Source organism: Ictidomys tridecemlineatus, chromosome X (assembly GCF_052094955.1).
Source record: "Ictidomys tridecemlineatus isolate mIctTri1 chromosome X, mIctTri1.hap1, whole genome shotgun sequence".
Lineage (NCBI taxonomy): Eukaryota > Metazoa > Chordata > Mammalia > Rodentia > Sciuridae > Ictidomys > Ictidomys tridecemlineatus.
In genome coordinates this window covers 113740677-113764213 of record NC_135493.1, presented here as the reverse complement: position 1 = coordinate 113764213, position 23537 = coordinate 113740677, and the positions used below count along the sequence as shown (strand labels likewise).

The following is a 23537-nucleotide window of genomic DNA, read 5'->3' as shown; positions in this document are numbered from 1 at the left end:
AGGGAAATAGAGGCTCCATAAATACTTTGTCCATGAGCACATGGCTAATTAACAGCACAATTTAAGATTAAAATTTAGGCCTGTCAAATTGTATGCCCTTTCAGGACATAAATTATACTGTAAGTAATGGAATCTAGTTCTGCCAAATTCCAATACTTGTGCCTTTTCCAATTCCCATTTCACTAGGTATACTTCTGCTAGGGCTTTGCAGTATCATATATTTATTTCAAGAAATTCATTGGGCAGTTACATAAGTGGCAAGAAAGTGGAAACAGGACTTCCATTAGGATACTGCTTTAATAATGCAGAAGGGGTTTAACAGGGTTCTGAAGGAGGATAGAGACAAATAAATGGAAAGGAAGGAACAGATATGACAGACTTCACTGAAGTAGAAGACGACAAGGTTTATGAACAAAGTGTGAATAACCAGGAGGACCAAAAATAGAAGAGTAACTTAAGACACCACCCAAGCTTCACACACAAATGGAATGCAAATTTAAATCCCTGGTATGGTACTCTATATTCCCCGAATTTCCAGCACCTGGTTGGAAAATCTTGTAGCTTCAATACTTGAGAACCTAGCTGCTCTTAGAAGACATACATAAAATCCTTCTCAAATCAGCAGAGCATGGTTGGCTTTCATGAGTCAGATGAAAAAGAACAAAGAACAGTTGCCAAAAGGCTCAGAAGGGCTTTCTGTCTCTTTCTCTTTTTTTTTCTCCTCAGTTGTTTATGGGCCATTTATTTATTTATTTTTAATGTGGTGCTAAGGATCAAACCCAGTGTCTCACACATGCTAGGTAAGCACTCTACCGTTGTGCTACCATCCCAGCCCAGAAGAGCTTAATTACTTTAGGGATCAAAAACAGAAAACCTGCCTCTGAGACTAAAGGACTACTTTACAGCCATGTTCTTATTCAGGAATCAGTTTGTGATTCTTATGGAAGAGAGAGAGGCAGCCCAGGCTCAAATGTTAAATTCAAGCAGATCGTTTTTTTTTTTTTTGAGAGAATTTTTTTAGTATTTATTTTTTAGTTTTCAGTGGACACAACATCTTTATTTTTTATTTTTATGTGGTGCTAAGGATTGAACCCAGTGCCCTGTACATGCCAGGCGAGCATGTTACCGCTTGAGCCACATCCCCAGCCCAAGATCATTCTTTTTTTTTAAAAAAAAAATCCTTTTATTTGTTCATTTTAGTTAAACATGACAGCAGAGTCAATTTTGACCTATTTATACAAACATGGAATACATCTTATTCTAATTAGGATTCTAGTCTTATGGATGTACATATGTGGAGATTCACTGTGGTATATTCATGTATGTACATAGGAAAGTTATATCAGATTCATCCCACTCTTTCTTATTCCTATCCCCACTCCCTTCCTTTTATTGCCCTTTATCTACTCCATTGAATATCTATTCTTCCTCTCCACTCCCCTTGTTGTGTGCTAGCACCCATATGTTAGAAAGAACATTCAACCTTTGGTTGTTTGGGATTGGCTTATTTCACTTAGCATGATAGTCTCCAGAGTCATCCATATAACAGCAAAAGTCATAAAGTCATTCTTCTTTATGGATGAATAATATTTCATTGTGTATATATACCACATTTTCTTTATTCATTCATCTGTTGAAAGGCACCTAGGTTGGTTCTATAGTTTCTTAGGATTAAAGTTAATAACTTCAATCTAATAGAAAATGTGTAACCAAAGAAGCCAAACATTAAAACCCATTACTCTGATTCTTAAGTTCATATCAAAAAGAATTACTTTCTCACATTTAATGAACAAAAATAACTATATATTATACATTTCCAATTAGTTTGCTTTGACTAAAATGTTTGAGGAGACAAAAAAAACTGAATTACACACTTGCTTAAGTTAAGCATACCATATAAAATACTAGTATAAAAATTTACATTATTTTCTCTCACCTGATTTATCTTTATCAAGCTCTGTAGGGCTATGAATATTACTCTTATAGGAGCTGAAAGGCTGGCTGCTCAAAAGGTTATCACACTGCAGGCTGTGGCAGAAAGTCTCAAGAAAGCGAAGAGCAAATGATGCACTATTCACAGGAGGAAGCTGAATGGAATGAGTTTCCCCATCAAAAGAGGCTATTTATTAGAGGGGGAAAAAAGATGTCAGTCATTTCCTATCAACTTAGGAAATGTACTATTAATTCGAAAGTTTTATCAATTCATAAAGGAATAATTAAAAGTTATGAAAGTTCTCTCAAACACAACAGCCTGCATTAGTAAAAAAATCTTATTTTAAAATATTCATAAAATAAATAAAAACAAATATTTTGATCTACAACACTTCCTTCTATTCCAAACATTCCATGGTATCTGTTGTGATATCTGATCAAACAATCATGGAAACCACAAGCTGTATCTTTTCTCTTCACGAGTTCTTGAGTCACATTTTTGTTTAAAGCTTCTTTAAGATAGATCAAATTGTTTTCCATACAAATTACAACTAAGATACTGTCATCAATCAAGAAACTCTGTTTGTAAGGAGCTTATCAACACAGACATATAAAAGGAAAAATCTTATCTTTTACCAAGTATCACTTTGACATTGTTTATATTTTGAAAGTAAACTTTCCAAACCACAGTAAGAAGTCTATAAATATATAACCATTGCACATATTCCATTATATCAGTGTAATAATTACACAATATAATAGAATATAAATATTATAAATAATCTGTTACAAAATCCTAGTCTCTAAACAAAATCAAATTTGGAAAAGAAACTGTAAATAAAGAATTAAATTAGTATACCAGTTATCACTTCTCCTCCACGATTATCTGGCTTAAGATATCCAAAAACAGTCTTAGACTGAAAGGCACAATCCACACAGGCCTGCACAGTCCGACGGAGCACCACATTTACAGGGCCTGGGCCAAAGTGGTCAGGTAGCTGCTGGATTCTCTTCGGATCCAGGTGTGGACCACAGTTTCCATGTTTGTTTATATAGACACAGACTTGAAGGGAAATGTGTATACAGATAAAACAATGAGACTGATTATTAAAAATAACTTTGTAAAAACAGTACATAATTACTATATCCCATGAGACACTTCAAAGGGAACTTAAATAGAGTTAATATCAATGATCTTTTCTAATAAAATACGTAAATAAATATATTTGTGTAGGCATTAAACATATAAAGAAATAATCAGAATATTTACTAAATTTAGAAGTTTGCCCAAATTAATAAAAATGTTAGGAGCATCCAAAAACAATTCTTCATACATTCCTATATTATATAAAATGGTACAAAGATAATATTTTTCTATTGGCTGGGCATGGTGGCACACGCCTGTAATCCCAGAGCTTGTGAGGCTGAGGCAGAAGGATCGTGAGTTCAAAGCCACCCTCAGCAATAGCGAGGTGCTAGGCAACTCAGTGAGACCCTGACTCGAAATAAAATACAAAACAGGGCTGGGGATGTGGCTCAGTGGTGGAGTGAACTTGAGTTCAATCCCTGGTGTTTAAAAAAAAAAAAGGCGAGGGCTAGGGTTATAGCTCAGTTGGTAGAGTGCTAGCATGCATAAGGCCCTGAGTTCAGTCCCCAGCACCACAAAAAAAAAAAGAGAGAGATTTTTCTATTGTAATTTCACATAAAACTTAAGAATTTCTTTACAAAACTGATTATTTTGGACATATCCCTTTCAGACTGAATTTATTTTAAATTATCAACATTGCACTTCAGTTGTATTTTCTGAAGTAATGTAAGGAATATGTATAATTAATGAAAATAAATAAATAATGTAAGGAATATGTCAGTAAGTTCTAAGGAAAAAGAGAAATTTATTTTGTTAATTAAAAAAACAAAACATTCCTTTATATGAGACAAGGTTGGCTGAAAAATAATTTAAAATAAACTTTCCTTAGTATAATAAAAACAGGATATATAAGTAATCTATCTATAATCATAGAAATTTCAAGTTTCAATAATTTTTATGAGAATAAAAAATGAGTCAACATATTCTGTAAAAACATGATAGTAGCTCATTATCAAAACTATTGTCTTGGGGCTGGGCATGTAGCTCAGTGGTAGAGCACTTGCCTAGCATGCATGAGGCACTGGGTTCGAGCCTTAGCACCACATAAATGTAAAATAAGGATACTGTATCCATCTTAAACTTAAGAACAAATATTTAAAAAAAAAAAAACTATTGTCCTGGGGCTGAGACTGTGGTTCAGTGGTAGAGCACTCGCCTAACATAAGTGAGGCACTGGGTTCGTTCCTCAGCACCACATAAGGAATATTTTTAAAAAATATTTTAAAATTGTAGATGGATATAATACCTTTATTTTTTATTTATTTATTCTTATGTGGTGCTAAGGATCAAACCCAGTGCCTCACATATTCGAGGAAAGCATTCTACCACTGAGCCACAATCCCAGCCCCTACAACTAAAAAATATTTTTAAAAAAACCCCTATTGTCCTCCTAAATCAGGAAGTAGATTTTTTAATATATATTTTTAGTTGTAGATGGACACAATACCTTTATTTTATTTTTGCGTGGTGCTGAGGCTCGAACCCAGTGTCTCATGTTAGGCAAGCACTCTACCAATGAGCTACAACCCCAGCCCAAGAAGTAGATTATTTTTAACCCATTAATGTATATAGCATAATTTCCATACATGTGAACAGTCTTCTTATTTCCAGGACTTCAAAGACATTGGAAATAATACAAAATAAAAGGTAATTTTATAACTCATATAAAAATTTTAATTTACCTGTAGACATCACTATTTTAGATGTCCCAGGAATGGCATCCTTATCATATGAACTACCACGGTCTCTGGACAGAGAACTTAGAGAAGCTGAAGATGTTGAACACAACACAGGAATACATTTCTCCTGTATTAAAAAATATATATACAAAATATAAATTATTCTTTTACAAATTACTAGATAACAGAAAGAAAACTATAGGCTCACAAAATTACCAGTTATCAGAAGTCCTCAAGATTGGATACCCTTCTGTGTACCATGAACTGCAGTGCTTTCTAAAACTAAGTTCCCCAGAGGCCCACAAGCTGTCCAGGTCAGGGGCAAAGAGAACAAGAGGCTAGGATTCTCCACCCTACCCTCTGCTCCAACTTAACATACTTTAGTCAAAAATTAGTTCACTCTGTAAAACCTGTTTTATTTTTTAAGGTGCCCTGTAAGACAAGTTTTTTAATACTCTGAAAGACAAGTCTCTAAATCTCTTTTGTTATGGTTTGATTGTGAGGTGTGCCCCAAAAGCTCATGTGTGAGACAATGCAAAGAAGGTTCAGAGAAATGATTGGGTTATTTACCAATCCTTTATCCAATCAGTGAATTAATCCCCTGGTGGGGATTAACTGAGTGTAATTGAACATGGGTAGGGTGTGGCTGGATAGGTGGGCATCCAGGGTATGCATGGCTTTGGGGTATATATTTTGTATCTGTCAAGTGAAGTCTCTCTGCTTCCTGATCATCACGTGAGTGAGCTGCTTCCTTCCCCCACACTCTTCTGCTATGAGCCTCAAGGAATGTAACCAGCCATCTATAGATTGAGACCTCAAAAACCATGAGCCCCCAAATAACTTTTCCACCTCTGAAATTGTTCTGGTCTTTTAGTCACAGTAGCAAAAAAGCTGATTAAAAGATCTTTCCTATAGGAAAAGTTTTCAGCAAGGCACAAAACCTTAGAAAGCAGTTGCTTACCCGCATTGTGTCTAGTCTACATTTCTCCATACTTTATACGTCAATAATTTTGACAAAATTACAAATGGCTTGCTTAAGTCCATACAAAATTATGCCTATTGCATATAGTAATCAGTTTCCTGAGCACTATTAAACATGATTAGTATTCTGTTTCTTTTACATCAACTTCCAGGGTTCTAGGAACTACTTTCAAACACTATTCTCTGACATCAGAAAAGGGATTTGTGTGCCTAGAAAAGGTAATAATAGAGAACATAATATTTAGTTTTAGTGACTTTTGATTTTTATTTTATAAACTTTGATTTTCAAATAAAAATACAAATACCAATATAAACACCTTAACATAAAGATGATACTGCCATTTTGTTCCATACAACAAATATTAGTTGAAACAAAATGGAAATGCCAAAATGTCTAAGGAATGCTGCTGAAATACTCAGCCCCAATAGAGCTTTTATTTATATTTAGAGTGCATTTCTACACAGGATATATTTGAGTCTTCCAGAAAAATCCATCTTGAGGCTGGACATGGTTGTACAAGTCTATAATTCCAGCTACTTGGGGGGCTGAGGCAGGCACATCACAAGTTCAAAGCTGGACTGGGTAACCTTTAGTGAGACCCTATCTCAAAAATAAACATTAAAATAAAGCAATAAAGATGCAGCTCAGTGGTAGAACGCTTTCCTAGGATGTGCAAGGTCCTGGATTCAACAACTAGTACAGCAAAATAAATAACCCATTTTGAAAATCTCTTAATTACACATGTTCAAATTTAATAAAATTATTATTACATTTTGGTCTGGGTCTACTATTTTATTATTTGTTTTCTACTTGTCTCCTTTGACTTGTCCTTTTGTTTTGTGGGATTATGTGACTACTCAGAATTCCACTTTGTCTATCTCTCACCTCAGGGGTTTATATCACAATTATTTTATGTAGTATATACCTATGCGTGATATAAACAGAAAAGGACTATAATTATTGTCATAGTTATATATAATTATAAAGAAATTAGGAAGGGGTAAAAAACCAAAAAATAATATTCACATTCACCTAGAGATTACCATTTTCAAAGCTACTCATTCCTTTTTAAGGATCTGGATTTTCTATCTGGTCTCATTTTCCTTCAGCCTGCTGAACTTCCTTTTAGCATTTCTAATACTGCTACTTTGCCAGTGATGAATTTTCTTAGTATTCTTTTGTCTGAAAATGTCTTTAGTTCACCTTCATCCTTTTTAATACTTTTTTTTGGGGGGTGGGGGCGCGGGGTGGGGGGGAGGATGAGCATGGGTACCAGGGATTGAATTCAGGGGCAGTAGCCCACAGAGCCACATCCCCAGCCCTGTTTTTTTGTATTTTATTTAGAGACAGGGTCTCACTGAGTTGCTTAGTGCCTAAACTTAGTATTACTGAGGCTGGCTTTGAACTCCGAATCCTTCTCATCAGCCTCTCAAGCCACTGGGATTATAGGCGTGCACCCAGCCTTCATCCTTTTTTAAAACCAATATTTTTATAGCCTTTGTTTCATAGGAAAGTATAATGAGAAAAATATTTTTCATAATAGCAACAAAAATCATAAAAATATGCAGAAATGGACATGAATAAACTAAATGTGTATGAATTATATAAAGATAACTGTACAACTATAAGACTCTTTTGCTTTACTGACAAATAAAAATTGTATACTTCAAAGTTTACCTTCATCCTTGAAGAGTATTTCTGACAGAATTTCTGGGCTTCCATGGTGTTTGATGAAGAATGCCAGATATTCAAATTTTTGTTTCTTTGCATGTATTTTTTCATTTTTACATTGCTGCCTTTACAATTTGTTATTTGGAGTTGGAGACAAAGCTCAGTGGCATAGCACTTGTCTAGCAAGTGTAAGGCCCGAAGTTTAATTCCCAACACCACATACACAAAAAAGACTTGCTCTCTGTGGGTTTCAACAGTTATTATATGCCTTGGTGTAGACTTTGTTTTTATTGTTTATTCTTGGTTGAGATTTTTATGTCTGTATATTTCTGTGAAATTTTGAGATTTTTTTCAATATTTTTTCTCCTCCGGGCAGTCAGTCTATCTACCTCCCCATCCTGGAGCTCCAACTACATATGGGCTACACCTTTGACGTTACCTAAAAGGTCCCCAGGGCTCCGTTTTCTTTCTCAATCTTTTTAATTTTGTTTCAGTTCTTCTTATTAAATAATTTCTATTCTATTCTTCAGTTCATTTACTCTTTCTTCTGTTTCATCTAATAAATTCTAGTTACTTCTGTCTGTGAACTTTTTACTTTAGATATTGAATTTTCAGATCCTGAAACTTTCATTTGGTTCCTTTATGTTCTTTCCGTTTCTCTGCGAAGGTGGCCTATGTTTTCAATCACTGCAATTGTGTGTGTGTGTGTGTGTGTGTGTATAATGTTAAAATCTATCAAGGACAGCTTTAAAATTGCCATTTTTAAAGTATTTGAAAGACTTTTATTGGTGCATTATGATTATGCATAATAGTGAAATTCACTATTATTTGCAAAAGCACATAACACAGTTTGGCCAATTTAATTCCCTAGTACCTCTTGTTAAAATTTAGACAAGAAATATCCGCCCAAAAAGCTCAAGTTAGGCAACGCAGTAACATTCAGTTAAAATCATTAGATTCCGACACCAATAATCTCACCAGCACATTAATAATCTCTTTGAAGAATTAATAATTTAAATGGATTACTGGGTGGTGACTAGGCAGATGGGACATGGATGAAGGAAATAGGTCACTTGGGACATGCCCCTCAGGAATAATATTTTGTCCCTGGCTCCTCACTCATTTGTTCTCTGTTTCTTGGCTGTCATGAGCTGAGGAGCTTTCCTCTGCCATGTCCTTTTACCATCATCTTGGGCCCAGAGTAATGGAGTTAGTTAACCTTGGAGAGAACCATGAGCCCCAAATAAAATTTTCCTCCTCTAAGTTTTTCTTGTCAGGTATTTTGGTTACAGCAATGAAAAGCTGATGAACAGACACCCCACAAATACCTCGTTTCCTCCCCTTGGTCCCAGTTTTTTTTTTTTTTTTAAAGAGAGAGTGAGAGAGGAGAGAGAGACAGAGAGAATTTTTAATATTTATTTTTCAGTTCTCGGCGGACACAACATCTTTGTTGGTATGTGGTGCTGAGGATTGAACCCGGGTCGCACGCATACCAGGCGAGCGCGCTACGGCTTGAGCCACATCCCCAGCCCCCCAGTTTTATTTTTAGTACCAAGGATTGAATACAAGGGTGCTTAACCACTAAGCAACATCCCCATCCCTTTTTTTTTTTTATTTTGAGACAGGTCTCAGTAGGTTGCTTACAGTCTTGCTACATTGCTGAAACTGGCTTAAAACCTGCACTCCTTCTGCCTCAGCCTCTTGAGCTGTTGGGATTATAGGCATGTGCCACCAACTAGCCCCTCAGTCCCAATTTTAAATTCTTGTTTGCAAGTTCCAACGTTTGGGTCATACTGATGTCTGTCTCAGTTGATTTTCTTTCCTCTCGCGAGTGTTTTCACTATAGTATGTCTTTGAATCTGGTTAATTTTGGATTGTATACCAGACACTATGAATGTTAATTTGTGCAGATTCTGGATTTTATTCTTTTCTGATGAGTGTTATTATTATTATTATTATTTTGCTTTAGCTGGTAATTATCTTTGTTGGAATTGAATTTTAAACTCTGGTCTTGCGCCTAACTCTAGCCTCAGTGCAAATTTTTTGCTTCCGCTAAGGTGGCCTCTGTATGACCCACACATGCTTGGAACAGGGGTTTGTCAGAGATGCTGGTAAAGTTTAAGGATCTGCTCTTGAGCTTGTTCCATTCCAATATCCGTCCATGCTCTTTGGCCGCCAGTTTTCCTAGCTTTTGTCTTCTGGTCTCCCCCAGGCCAAATAAACTGGATTTTCTACCATCAGTGCTGCCTAACATGTTACACAAAGTATAAAGTGCACCTAAATCAAGCCTATAAACCAAAAAAAAAAAAAGAAGAAGAAGAAACAACTCATTTTGTATAACAGTCCTTCTCCTACGTTAGTGTACCCCCTGCCATCAGAATGTATAGGCTTCTATTAACTCTCCAGTGTCTTTTACATAGTTGCTTTTTTCTATTATTTTCAGGTTTTAGAGATGTTTTCTTTGGGGTAATCAGGTAGAATTTAACTCCAGTACTACTAAATTTATCACCCTGACACATCCCCTTTCTTCCTACCAGTTTACTGAGGTTGAATTTATCTACAGTAAAATGCACTTCATATTAATTTTAAAAGTATACTATGTTTTAATGAACTGGCCCAAACATAAATATACCATGCAGTTACTTGCAAAATGATTTGATTAGTAAAATATTATAAAAAGTTTCAAATTTACCCAAGATAAGAAAGACCAATTTCTCAATAGCTATGTAAGGCCTTAAAGAGCCTTATATAGCCTTAGTTTATTGCTCAGGAGCTTCATCATATTCTTAGTAAGTTCCCAAACTGTGTATTATAAATAAAAAGGTACTACAGAGACCTATAATACAAATTAGCAGGAGATACAACTAACCTTTTTTCCTGAGCCCTTTTTCTTTGGTGTGGGATTTTTAAGAGAACTGCCCTTCTTGGAGACTGAAGTATGTCCAGGTGATTTAGTTCGACTTGATTTCTTGACCTGCTGCGTTGGTTGTACTATAGCAGTTTTCTGTGGAGACTGCATTGACTGCTGGGCCGCTTTGGAAGGAGAAGACTGTGTTTTTCCTATATTCTTTGCAATAGGAACTGAGAAAAACATAGCAACAACAACAACAAAAAAAAATTAAAGTAAATGACATAATTAAGGCATTATCTTCTTATTATTCAACAGAAGTTTATAATTCTTCCCAAAGGTTATTTATTGAAAATTATTTAAAAGGAAGTTTTAGGTACTTTAAGATTTCATGTATCAGGAAATAGTCTTAATACTTCAGGCAAAATAAAGAGGCCTTTATAAGCATAGCAAGTAATACAGTGAAAGAAAATTCTAGCAATTTACCTTTTAGCTACTTTCCATATTTTTTCTTAGCATAAAAAGTTTTTCCTTCAGAAAACACTACCCAATTATGCCATGTATCAGAATTATCTTGCACATTAATATAGAAAAACATAACAAAGCAACTACCTAGGGCTTTTTCTTCATCTTTCAGAGGCTTGGTGACTCCTTTGTTCTTGGTTTTTTTTTCAGCTTTAGTGAGGTATAATTGAAAAATAAAAATTATATATTTAAGGCTAGAATACATTATGTTCCTCTATGTATGCCAAATAACAAAGTTTCATGTACAATACAGACTTCACATTAATGTTGTCACGGAAAGGCCACTATCATACACATGTGATCCGTAGCTACTAGTTACCAGGCAGCTTAACCCAGAAAATTTTAATATTTTGAATAGAGATTACGTGCCAAGTTACTTTTGTGTATGTTCACAGTTAAATAAAGAGGTTTTTTTTTTTTAGTATTTATCCATTAATAATTTCATTATTGCAAAAAAATGAACAGTAAAAAGTACTAGTGCCAAATAAAAATGCAGGAAAAAATAGAGGAAGAGCTATGCAAGTGAAATATTTATACAACTGCACACAAATCACCTATTTTTGAGGGCTGCATTATACAACCCGAAACAATCTACTGCTTTACTCTTCTCATATTCAAAGACTGTCTATATAAACCTGACCTATGATAGAGAATATCTCATCTTTTCTATAGTCTTTTTATTTACCTTCTTTCTACCTCTTACCAAACGAAGAGGATGAGACAGTCTATTCTTGTCTGTCAGGGCAAACACAAGGCCAGTTAACTGCTACCATCACTTTACCTCTCATTTATAAATAGTTTACATAATATATCAGCTTCTCCCTACACTCATTATCATCTACTTTACACTCTACATTTCTAACTCTTTAAAAAATTTTAGTAACCTAACATATTATTTCTTCTTACACAATTTCCTTATCATCATCTTCAGGATTTTCCCCATCATACTACTGATTCTTCATCAGTCCTGACCTTATCATTTAAGATTTCAGCTACTCCCTGAAAGAGTTACACTTGAAAATTTCTGGAATTCTCCAGAGCAACCATGTCCCCTTTACTCTACTTCAAACTTCCTTATTGTCCTTTTGCTTTAAACCAACTGGCCATGATGTTCTCATTATGACATCTAGCCACAAGCTCCCTTCATCTTCACCCAATCCATTAGCATTATTGTGACTTTGCTTTACACCTTCTTTGACCTGCACCCAAGTGTCCACCTTCACCACCACCTCTAGTATCCCTTCCTGTTTCGCCTCTGATCTTTGATTATGTCCAGCATGTCAATTCCCACCTTACTGGGTGCCCATTATGCATTTTAAATCTGTGGATTTGACCAACCATGAATTGAAATTACTTGGGGGAAAAAACTGCATCTGTACTGTATATGTACAGACTTTTTTCTTGTCATTATTCCCTCAACTATTTATATCATATTTACATTGTATTTAGTATAAGCAATCTATAGATAATTTTAAATATGTAGGATGTTGTATATAGATTATATGCAAATATAACCCCAATTTATATAAGGGTTGGATTTTGGTATCCCTGGTAAGTCCTGGAACTAATCTTGAGTATACTTAAGTATGTCTGGCCATCAATCCACTAAAAGTAACATTCGAAATGTCCATGCAGAAGACCAACGGAATAGAAGACACAGAGACAAACCCACATATATACAGTTAACTCATACTAGACAAAGGCTTCAAAAATATGCATTGGAGAAAAGATTGCCTCTTCAACAAAAGTTGGGAAAACTGGGAATCCATATGTATTAGAATGAAATTTAACTGCTATCTCGCACTCTGCAGAAAATTCAACTCAAAGTGGATTAAAGACCTAGGTACTAGGTATTAGCACCTACTAAAGGAAACGTAGGCCCAACACTCCAACATGGAGGCTTAGGAAACAACTTCCTTAACAAGATTCCTAAAGTGTAAGAAGTAAAATTTAAAAATCAATAAATGGGATGGTATCAAACTAAAACGCTTCTTTATAGCAAAGGAAACAATCAGGAGCATGGAGACCCTCTACAGAATGGGGGAAAATGTCTGCCACCTGTACCTCAGATAAATCATCAATCTCCAGGATATATAAAGAACTCAAAAAACACCTCCCCCAAAAATAATAACCCAATCTATAAATGGGCAAAGGAACTAAATACATTTCTCAAAAGAAGAAATATTAACTGTCGACAAATACATGGAAAAAAAATGTTCAACATCTTTAGCAATTAAAAGAAATGCAAATTAAAACTACACTGAGATTTCAACTCACTCCAACCAGAATGGCAATTATCAAGAATACAAATAACAATAAATGTTGGTGAGGATATGGAGAAAAGGGTACAGTCAGTCACACATTGCTGATGGGACTGCAAATTGGTACAACCATATGGAAAGCAGTATGGAGATTCTTCAGAAAACATGGAATAGAACCACCATTTGACCCAGTTATCTCACTCATTGGTTTATACCCAAAGGACTTAAAATTTGCATACTACAGTGATGCAGCCACACTAATATTTATAGCAGCACAAATTCATAAGAACTAAGCTATGGAGCTAACCTAGATGCCCATCAACAGATGAATGCATAAAGAAATTTTGTTATATATACACAATGGAATGTTTGCCATAAAGAAGAATAACTATGACCTTTGCCAGTAAATGGATGGATCTGGAGACTATCATGCTAAGTAAAATAAGCCAATCACAAAATACCAAAGGACAAATATTTCCTTTGATATGTGGAAGCTAAACCACAACAATGGAGGGGGCAGGAATAGAAGTTCATTGGATTAGACAAAGGGGAATGAAGGGAAGGGAGGCAATAGGAATAGGTAAGACAGTAGAAAGAATCTGACATAACCTTCCTATGTACATATATGAATACACTACAGTGAACCCCACCATCATGTGTATTTGCAAGACTGGGTCCCTAATTGGAGTAAGGTAATTCCATGCATGCATAAATTTTATCAAAATCGACTCTACTGTCATGTATAACTAAAGAAATACTCACATGGGTTCACTTGCATGCCAGCAGTGACCATTAGAATCCTCTCACAAAAAAACAAACATACTACTCACACAGGTTCACTTGCATGCCAGCAGTGACCATTAGAATCCTCTCACAAAAAAAAAAAAAAAAAAAAACATAATAATGAAATAAAGAGTAGATCATAAGTACCAAAGGCAGAAATCATTCAGAGAAGTTAACTCAGCAGAACATAATAGGGGTGGGGAGGCGCATTCCTATTGTCCAGATAGACTGTCAGAAACACCTGGTTATCTACCTACATTCATTGAAGCAGGGTATCTTCTGTCCTTGTCAGACAATGCCCCGCCCTTCATGCCCCATGTCAATCCTGCCTCCCCAAGGTCTCTACTTACCACTCTTCTTTATATATTATCACTTAAAGAATCTCCCACTTTCCTACTGTGCCCCAAATAAGCATAAAAGCCCCTTTAGTCTCCCATCCCTCTCATTTTCAAATGTTTCTTTTATTTTTTTTTACAAACTGATTGCCTCAGGAAAAAGAACTTACAAAGGAAGGAAAACAAGGTCTCCAAGTTTTAGAGGCAACTGTACCAGTTTTATTATTTTTTTTTTTGAGGGTGGTGGTGGTGATGATGATGATGAAAACTGGACCTGTCTTTTTATATTTTAACCCTTGCTGGACCTTGCACCAATTTCCCAATTCTGATTTGAAGGCTTATCAGTTTCCTATTCATCTACGAAATATACCATCAGAGTACAAAACCATGAACAAGACCAGTCCTGCTGCCTTAATTTCTCCATTATTTTAACTCCTTAGCCTTCTTGATGACCCATGTAGATTTCTCTCTCAACAACAAGAATCAGTTTTACAGTTTTTAAAATGCCTTAAATACATAACAAAAGGTTAACTCCTACACAAAAAGAAATGATTCTTTCAGAAAAATGAAGATTTCCTTTGAAATAGCTTGCTTTTGGGAAGTGTGACAGAGCATTCACATTTGGGAAGTGCTGTTAGGTCTTTTCCAGCAGCTTTAAAAATTATGGCTGGACAACTAAACCAAAACCAAATATATTTAAAGGATCTATAGCTTTAATTCATTCCCGTGTTTCAAAACTGGGCTTTGATATCTAAGAAACAGACTTAAGACTTCATATATCTTTTCTAAAAAATACCTTAAAATGCACAGAATATTTTTTCTTAAAGTTACTGAAAACTTGAAAAAACATGTTACTGGGGAAAATTTTCCAAATACAATGGAAAAGTACAAAATTAGCTCCCTAATAAAAAAAATACAAAAGTCTAGCTAAAATTTAGGTTACTGCATACAATGCCCTTTTTTCTTGGCATACACTATAAATTAAAATAAGAAAATCTAAGTTTAGTAAAATTTAAATGGTTTTCCTACCTGGTTTTATAATTATCTCTCATACATATTCAGCCTAAAAAGGACTTCATAAAATGCAAGACTAGAAATAACAATTAGATTTAGAAGGGTTTAAGAATCTTGTTTTAAAAACATTTGTTTTCTACCTGCTGACCATAGAAGCTCTGTATACTATTCCCCTCAGCCTAGTGGTCAGGAGGATGTTCCCCCCCTTAAGACTATTTATTTCACAATTGTTACTCTCATATGCATGACATTATTCAAAATTACAATCTATAACCTTCAATATTTTCAGAACAAAGTTCACAATTGACCTAAAACAATTCCAATTGTTTTAGGTCAATCCATTAATTCATCTAACAATATATCAGCTTTTAAAAGCCACTTTATTTTTTTAAACCACAGTTATCTTATTTCTTTCTGAATGATTTCTTTAGAATGACTTTCATGATGATACTACTAAAAGGCATAGCAGTCACCACTACAAAACACATTAAATGTACTGCTATATTAGTAAAATAATATATACATTCTATATCATAAAAATACTTTTAATAAGTCTCATCTAATGCCAGTGAGAAAAAAACATTTACTTTTCGTATTCCTAAAAACTATTAGAAAAAATTTTTGAGAACAATTTCATTACAAACTGATGGTTTAAACGATCAAATGACTTACAACAGATTCTTCCTTTAAAAAAAAAAGTAAGAAAAACATCTTTATGTTACAAATAACCAAAAACTGACTTTTCCCTAATAACATAAAACAAATTTTTTAAAAAGTGACTATTCAAATAAAATACCAACAATTTTAACAAGTAATATTTAGAACAAAATAGAGAATTATCTGAGATAGCAAATTACTCAGATATTTAGTATACAAAAGCTAACACAAAGCAGACAATGAATTTCTTTAACTACACTTCAACTACAATATAAAGAAACTTTTGTGGTAATTCCTACCTTTATAAATATCCCAGAGATACAAGTTGTTGCTGTATTTACCATTAAGGTGATTTAGGTTCCAGATGATAGCCTTGCTCCTTACCAGGAATAAAACTGCATTTCTGGAGAAAGCCAGTCAACAACAAAGCCCATGTTGCCTGAGCAAGCCTGAATTTCTAGCAAATGGGGATGAAGCTATTTGCATTTGTTGGTTTAAGGGGGGAGGAGTGAGAGGAGGAGACTAAGGGGACTGCTAAAGTAATTCGAATATTGTCTGTGAGCTCTAGACAGTGATCATCAGTCACCTGCTCAAACTTCCTTCACTCCTGCCTTCAGAGAAGGATCAAAGGTTACCCTGGGTCAGAGAATCTGGAAAGAAGTGAGAAGACAAGCAAAATCTAACTGCCAACCCATTGCGTCTACAAAGTTATTCCCGATGGACTACATGTCCTAAAAACCAAGACATTTTAATAGTCTCAAGAGAACTTGTTAAAATATACTATAGAGCAAAACCAAGAAAGAAAAATCTCCAGGCTCTGTTTGCAATTATTGCAGCATTGAACTGGAATACTTAAGATAGAAAAAGGACATTTGTTTTTTTCAAGGTACCTCTTTGCATCATAATAGCCATCTCATTTGCACAAGCAAAACATTTGTTCCAAGCTGTTCATATGAAAAAGAAAATATATGCTGTTTTAAATATCATGGCTTTTGCATGAAACATTTGGGTTGATAGCATTTTTAACCATTTCATTTATACTAAACAAGTGTACTGAATATACTAAGAATATTCATATTTTATTATAAACTACATTAAGAGCAAAAATCTAAATGAATATTTGAGCATTTACTTCAAGTGAGACTGAAACACTTTAAAACTTTTTACAGCTTTGGTTGTATGTACCTCTTCCACTTCTGCCCCAGTACAACACAAAATGAAAAGTGATTCTGTATGTGCTTCCCAAAAGACAAATTTTGAAACTTTTTAGAAGGAAAATGTTTATTGCAAGAATGTTTTCAAATAAGACTACTATATAAAATGAACAGTAACATTTTTTTCTTAAATTTTTATTTCTTAGTTGGAAATGGACACAATACCTTTATTTTTTTATGTGGTGCTGAGGATTGAACCCAGTGCCTCATGCATGCCAGGAGAGTACTCTACCTTTGAGCCACAACCTCAACCCAACAGTAACATTTTTTTAAAAATTGAAAGTTCAGATTTTAAACCTACTTCTTAAAATTTTTAAATATATTTTTAGTTGTGGATAAACCTTAATAATTAATTTTTATGTGGTTCCAAGTATCAAACCCAGTGCCTCACACATGCTAGACAAGTGCTTTACCACTGAGCTATAATCTTAGCCCCTCCTTAAAATTTTAATTATTAAAAAAAAAAACTAAACCACACACAACCTGCATGCAAACATAAACCAGCACTCATAACAGTACCAAGATAATTCATTATGTTTAAGAAGAAAGGTTTCTATTCATAAAATTTATGTCTGAATTAGCAATAAAGAAAATCTAATTTGCCAGGTCTGTCAAATATTCTTTAATCAGAAAGTCATGTTACCACTGAATTTCATTTCTAAATTAAAGCTAACACCATGAGAGACAGGAGGGTAGGGTACCCAGTAAACTGAAGGATATTTATCAAGAAAAGAGTTACAGATAGTCACTTGAATGCCTTCGGTGTTACTGGGCAGCAATGTTTGGCTACATCTTCCTGATTCTAGATTTTCCCCTCCTCCACAGTTCCTTTGGACCAGAGGAATTCCTCTATACTCTTGGGAACCTGCAACTTTATACTCAAAGCATCTGGAAGTTTGCTGCCTGGTCTCCTTCCCAGTCTATGAAATCACAATTGCTTAAAGAATTGGGCTACAAGGTGACACTTCACACCAATATGGATTGTTAGTTTACAATATATAAATCTGAAGCTAAACTTAAAATTATATTTTAGAGATTATGTGAATTCAAACTTAAAGTTTGAATGTAGTTTTCAATAAAGTATTTAAGCACCATTAAAGGAAAATAAAACAGATTACAATGTAACAAATTATTTTTTCTCATAATCTGAGAAAAATTAACTAGGAATAATTTTTGAAAAATAATCTGCTCCCAAATTTTTAAAAAGACTAGCAATCTACATTTATTATGTTCATAAATAAATGTGGAAATAAAATAATAATATCTGGTTAATTTTCCAAAAAAATAATAATATCTGGTTAATTTTTTTTTTAGGAAAAAGAAAAAAATGTGAACTCTTTATATAGCTTTCAAAATAAGGGTAGTTCTAGTTCTGATTGCAAATTGCTGAAATCACCCTGTCTTGCCTCTTCATGGATTAAATATTTAGAAGGACTGGCTATAAATTTATGTTACTATATGCAAGACACATGAGAAGGGCAATATGAGAAAAATATAAAACATTACCTTACAAGCTATTTCTAAATATCTATCATTACTTAGAGGGAACTAAGGTTAAAAAAAAAAAAAAAGAGGGTGGAAGAACAAGTTAAAAACAGCAAGAGCAAATGTCCAATTAGAAAATCTGCAATAGGTCTTGTTTTTATTTATATATATATATATGACTCAGCCTCCTTCTCCAAGTTGCCAAAGCCACATTAGCACCCACGTTTCTTTCCACTGTCTCAAACACCCTGTATAGGTCAGCTGAGCAAACCTGATGAGCCATGACAGCATTAACCAGAAGCTATGGGCTTTGAAAGTTTGTAGGGTCATATTGAGAGCCAAGAGAGGAAACCCTAAATAAACCAGGAAAAAGGGCATACCACTTGTTGAATTTTCTATCCAAGTATATTTTTCCAGTGCATTTTTCTACAAATGATAAGTACAACAATTCACTATTTCTGATAATAAAAAGTTTTTACAAAGTTGAAGAAAAAATTTACATCTGGACATGTAGCTTAGTGGTAGAGCACTTGCCTAGCATGCATGAGGCCTGGATTCAATGGGGGGGCAGGATGGTACACATCTGTAATTCGAGCTATTTTGGAGGCTGAGGTAAGACTGTAAAGTTCAAGGCCAGCCTCAGCAACTTAACAAGACCCTGTCTCAAACTGAAAAATAAAATATAAAGGTCCGGGAATGTAGCTCAGTGGTAGAGTGGTAAAGGGCTTCTGGGTTCAATCCCTAGTAACAACAACAAAAAAGGAGGGCTGGGGTTGTGGCTCAGTGGAAAAGCACTTGCTTAGCATGAGTGAGGCCTTGGGATCAATCCCCAGCACCACAAAAAACTAACTAAATAAAATAAAGGTATTGTGTCTACATATTTTATATATATATATATATATTTTTTAGAAGATTTAAATTTTATTAAAAGGAAAAAATCAGTAAAGTTTAATTCCTTTTTAATGTAACATTAAATCAAGTAGCACTTATGGCTGCCTTACTATATTTAAGACAACATGCAACCGAACCATTTTCATAATTGATTATTTGAAAAAGTTTTGTGCCACACTCTTAAAAATCATGGAAAAGTAATTATTTAAAGGTTGAAAAACATTTCCAATGAATATAAGAAATTTGTGACTCAGTGGTAGAGAGCCTGCCTAGCATGCATGAGCACTGGGTTTGTTTGATCCCCAGCACCACATAAAAATAAACAAATAAAACAAACAAACAAAATAATAGGTATTGTGTCCATCTACAACTAAAAATTTTTTTAAAAAACTTTTAAAAAAAGGAAATATTCAAAAGAAACAAAATAGATGCTTTTAATTTATGAAATTAAATTAATTTACTCCTATGAGTGCCTACTGGAATTAAGTCCCTTTAATTATTTACTAGTCAAGTCAATAAATAGCTCTGTAAGTTAAAAAAGACATTATTAATAACACTATAAAGCAAATGACTGAGAAAGAAGTTTCACATTTATGACAAAGGTTGATATATACAATAAATAAAGCCATAAAATTGATAAGAAAGGGAATACTCTAAGAGGAAAAATGAAAAAAGGTTATCAACAGGCAAATTGTAAGGGAATATTAATGGTTAAAATACACGTAAAGAGAAAATTCACTGCTACTAGTAACCTATGAAATGAAAAACTTAAAATAACAAAAACAATAAAGGTAATTTCTGAGGTTGGCCAGAGTATGAAAAAACTACTTTCACTTAGTCTGAGGGTGGAGAAAGTGAGTATACCTTTCTGAAAAACCATTTGTCAGCTTTAAAAACATACCCCTAGGGCTGGGGTTGTGGCTCAGTGGCAGAGCACTTGCACATGTGAAGCACTGGGTTCAATCCTCACCACCACGTAAAAGGACCTTGTGTCCATGTATAACTAAAACAAAATATTTTTTTTTAAAAAATCCCTTACCCCAGCAAAATTAATGAATGGAAAAAGAGATATGCAAATACATATACATAGAAGTAATTATATCACCTAGTTTAGTAACATAAATATGGATATATTCTAAATACCTAACAAAACAGAGATTTTGTTAAGTCGTATGATGGAATGCATTTGTAGGAACATATTTTACATGGGGATACAGAAGCACTTCAACTTAGGATGGGGTTACATCCTGATAAACCCAATCTTAAGGTGAAAATAATATTAAGTGCAAAATATGTTTAAAACTGGGTATGATGGCACTATAGGGGAAGCTTAAAACTGGGTATGGTGGCACTATAGGGGAAGCTGAGGCAGGAAGATCACTTGAGCTGATAACATAAGGACACCTGTCTCAACAAAACAAATCAGTGTATTCAGAAATCCCTTTCAAGCTAAAACTTTCAAAGCATAATATGATACACAAATACATTCTTATTTAAAAAAATAAAAATAAAAAGGCCACAAGAAGATTGGGGTTGTACAGCTCTCACATCAACAAGGCCAAGTTCAATCCCCAATACTATTTAAAAAAAAAAAAAAGGCACAGAGCAACCACTATGGAAAGCAGTATGGAAATTCCTCAGAAAACTTGGAATGGAACACGATTTGACCCAGTTATCCCACCCTCGTTTTATACTCAAAGAACTTAAAATCAGCATACTATAGTGACACAGCCACATCAATGTTTAAAGCAGCTCAATTCACAATAATAGGCTATGAACTTTCCTATGTATCTTTATGAATATACAACCAATGAAATGCCACATCATGTGTGTAACTGCAAAGGGATCCTAATTTATATAAGTTATACTCCATGTAGGTATAATATGTCAAAATATATTTGTTGTGTAAATCTAAAAGGAAAAAATTTACAAAAAATTTAAAAAGCCACAGGATGGGCTGGGGTTGTGGCTCAGTACCCATAATAAAACCTATATGGGAAAACAAATTGAATAATTACAAATTTCTCATCTGAAACCCTGGAAGCCATAAAGAAGATATGTTTCCAGCACGTGAAAAGTGCTGGAAAAACTATCAGTCTAGAATTCTATATCTAACAAATATTCTTCAAGAATGAGGACAAAATAAAGACATTCTCAGAAAAACCAAGAAAATTTGTCATCCTCATTCCTAAAAGAATGGCCAAAAAAAAAAAAAAACCTCTCTAAGCAAGAAGAAAACAATGAAAGGAGCAATCTTGAGAATCAAGAAGAAATAACAATTGAAAGGGCAAAAATATGGGGCAAATACAATAAACTTTTTAGAAGGAAAGTTTTCTAAATTATGTTTTCTAAATTATGTTTGATGATGAAAGCAAAATTATAACACTATCTAATATGGTTTTCAATGAGTGTAGAGGAAATACTGAAAGCATTACACACAGGAGAGGGTAAAGAGACAAAGCAACATAAGATTTTTCAAATTTTACTTAAAGTGGGAAAATGTTCATTAGAGTAAGAACAGAAAAGGCAGATCTCACAATGTACTGAGAAGCCACATATTTTCCCATATTTTCCATTTCCTAGTCAATCCTGACTCTAAATCTGACTCTTTATAAAGAAGTCCACTAATCACATGTACTAAGTTCACCAATGACTATTTTCTTGCTTGTTGAATGTTTTCTCGTTAAAATATTTCCTCTCCTATTGTTAGGAGAACCATCTAGTAATTATCCTACATTTACGTACATTTTTTCTCGGTGTCCTAGATTTCTAGGCCTATTGACTCAGAACCCCTGGAATTGAGTTCCAGGGTAATGTCTTTCAACAAACGCCTCCAAGTGATTCAAGAGTGAGAATTACTGCCCCCCCATTCCCCTACCCCACCCTTGAGAATTACTATCTTAAATGTTGACACACAAGATTCTGTATCGATTCTCTTCCATTTCCACCTGGTTAAACATGTACAATTAAAACCAGACTCAAAACTTCCACCATTTGCTCTTATCAACAAAACACGTAAACTGCACCCTCCCACACACACCTATACTCCTGTCTGGCACAAATAGTATTTGTTTGAGTGCACACGATGACTCACAATCCTGTTTTTAATCAATCAGGATCTTTTTTTAAGGCACCATATCTGCATGTGCAGCTATCCAATGGACATGTGCATCTGGATGTCAAAATTTCACCCTGAATCAAGTTCAGCTCATAGTAAGAGAAAAAGCTAAAAGAATAGTGGTTTACATAACGTAACAGTTTATTCCTCTCCATTAACAGTCCAGAAAAGGGCATTATAGACTAATATGAAAGCTCTGCTGCATGAAGTCCTCAGGGACTTCTCATTTTCTATTTTATAGTGCCTAGGACATGGTCCCCACCTCATGATCCAGCCAAAAACCATATTCTTTAATTCCTGAAAGTAGGACATACTATCTGTACTTAGCAAAAATCATACTTGTAGGTTTGACTGCAAAAGTAGTCATTACATTCGTCAACCAAAGTGTATTACTAAGGGGAAAAAAGTACTGGAGGACAATAGCATTCTCAATCACACATTCCAAATTCACCTTGTCACAAACTAAACTCCTCAGTTTTTAGGATAAACAAATTTTACACACTGTAACGGGTCCACCCTACCTCTATTTACATTTGGCCTAGCAAATTCCTTCTCATGTCATGTGTCCTTTTGTGAAGCATTCCTTTATACAACCACCTTTTCCTCTAGCACAGATCAGAAGTCTTTGGGTCCCCTTCACACCTAGCACACATCTCTATTCTTGAATTGATAATTCTATATTATTTTTTACACACCAGTCCCTCCTGAGATTCATCTCTCTTCCACTATAAGGTAAACTTCTTGAAGGGATACACTAGGCCTTAGTTATCTTTGCAGCATATGAAACCGGATCTGTATTGTACTAGATTTTACAAATTCAACCACTAGTATCTACTTTCTAGAAATATGAAAGCAAGGAAATGATAAAAGAGGTACCTAATAAAAAAAGAACATCAAGGCATGCAGTATTGTAGTATAATAACACGTGACTCAAATTACAGAAAGTCTTACTAGCAGTTACAAGAATAGTCACCACTCTCCTCTACACATTTTTC

At 34.4% G+C, this 23537-nt stretch overlaps 1 protein-coding gene across 8 annotated transcripts in view; it reads right to left on the bottom strand.

Annotated features, from left to right (window-relative positions):
* The window catches only part of Scml2 (Scm polycomb group protein like 2), a 100949-nt gene that overhangs the window by 14086 nt on the left and 63326 nt on the right, over positions 1 to 23537 (bottom strand). For 6 of the 8 annotated variants that reach the window (XM_040292793.2, XM_040292996.2, XM_040292734.2 and 3 more), the window contains 5 exons: positions 10872 to 10934; positions 10281 to 10492; positions 4762 to 4885; positions 2792 to 2995; positions 1937 to 2119 (listed from right to left, as the gene is read on the bottom strand). In XM_040292793.2, the coding sequence (XP_040148727.1) occupies positions 1937 to 2119; positions 2792 to 2995; positions 4762 to 4885; positions 10281 to 10492; positions 10872 to 10934 (786 nt within the window). The remainder of the gene's footprint in view (positions 1 to 1936; positions 2120 to 2791; positions 2996 to 4761; positions 4886 to 10280; positions 10493 to 10871; positions 10935 to 23537) is intronic. The other 2 variants (XM_040292933.2, XM_040293094.2) reach the window with 1 other exon arrangement.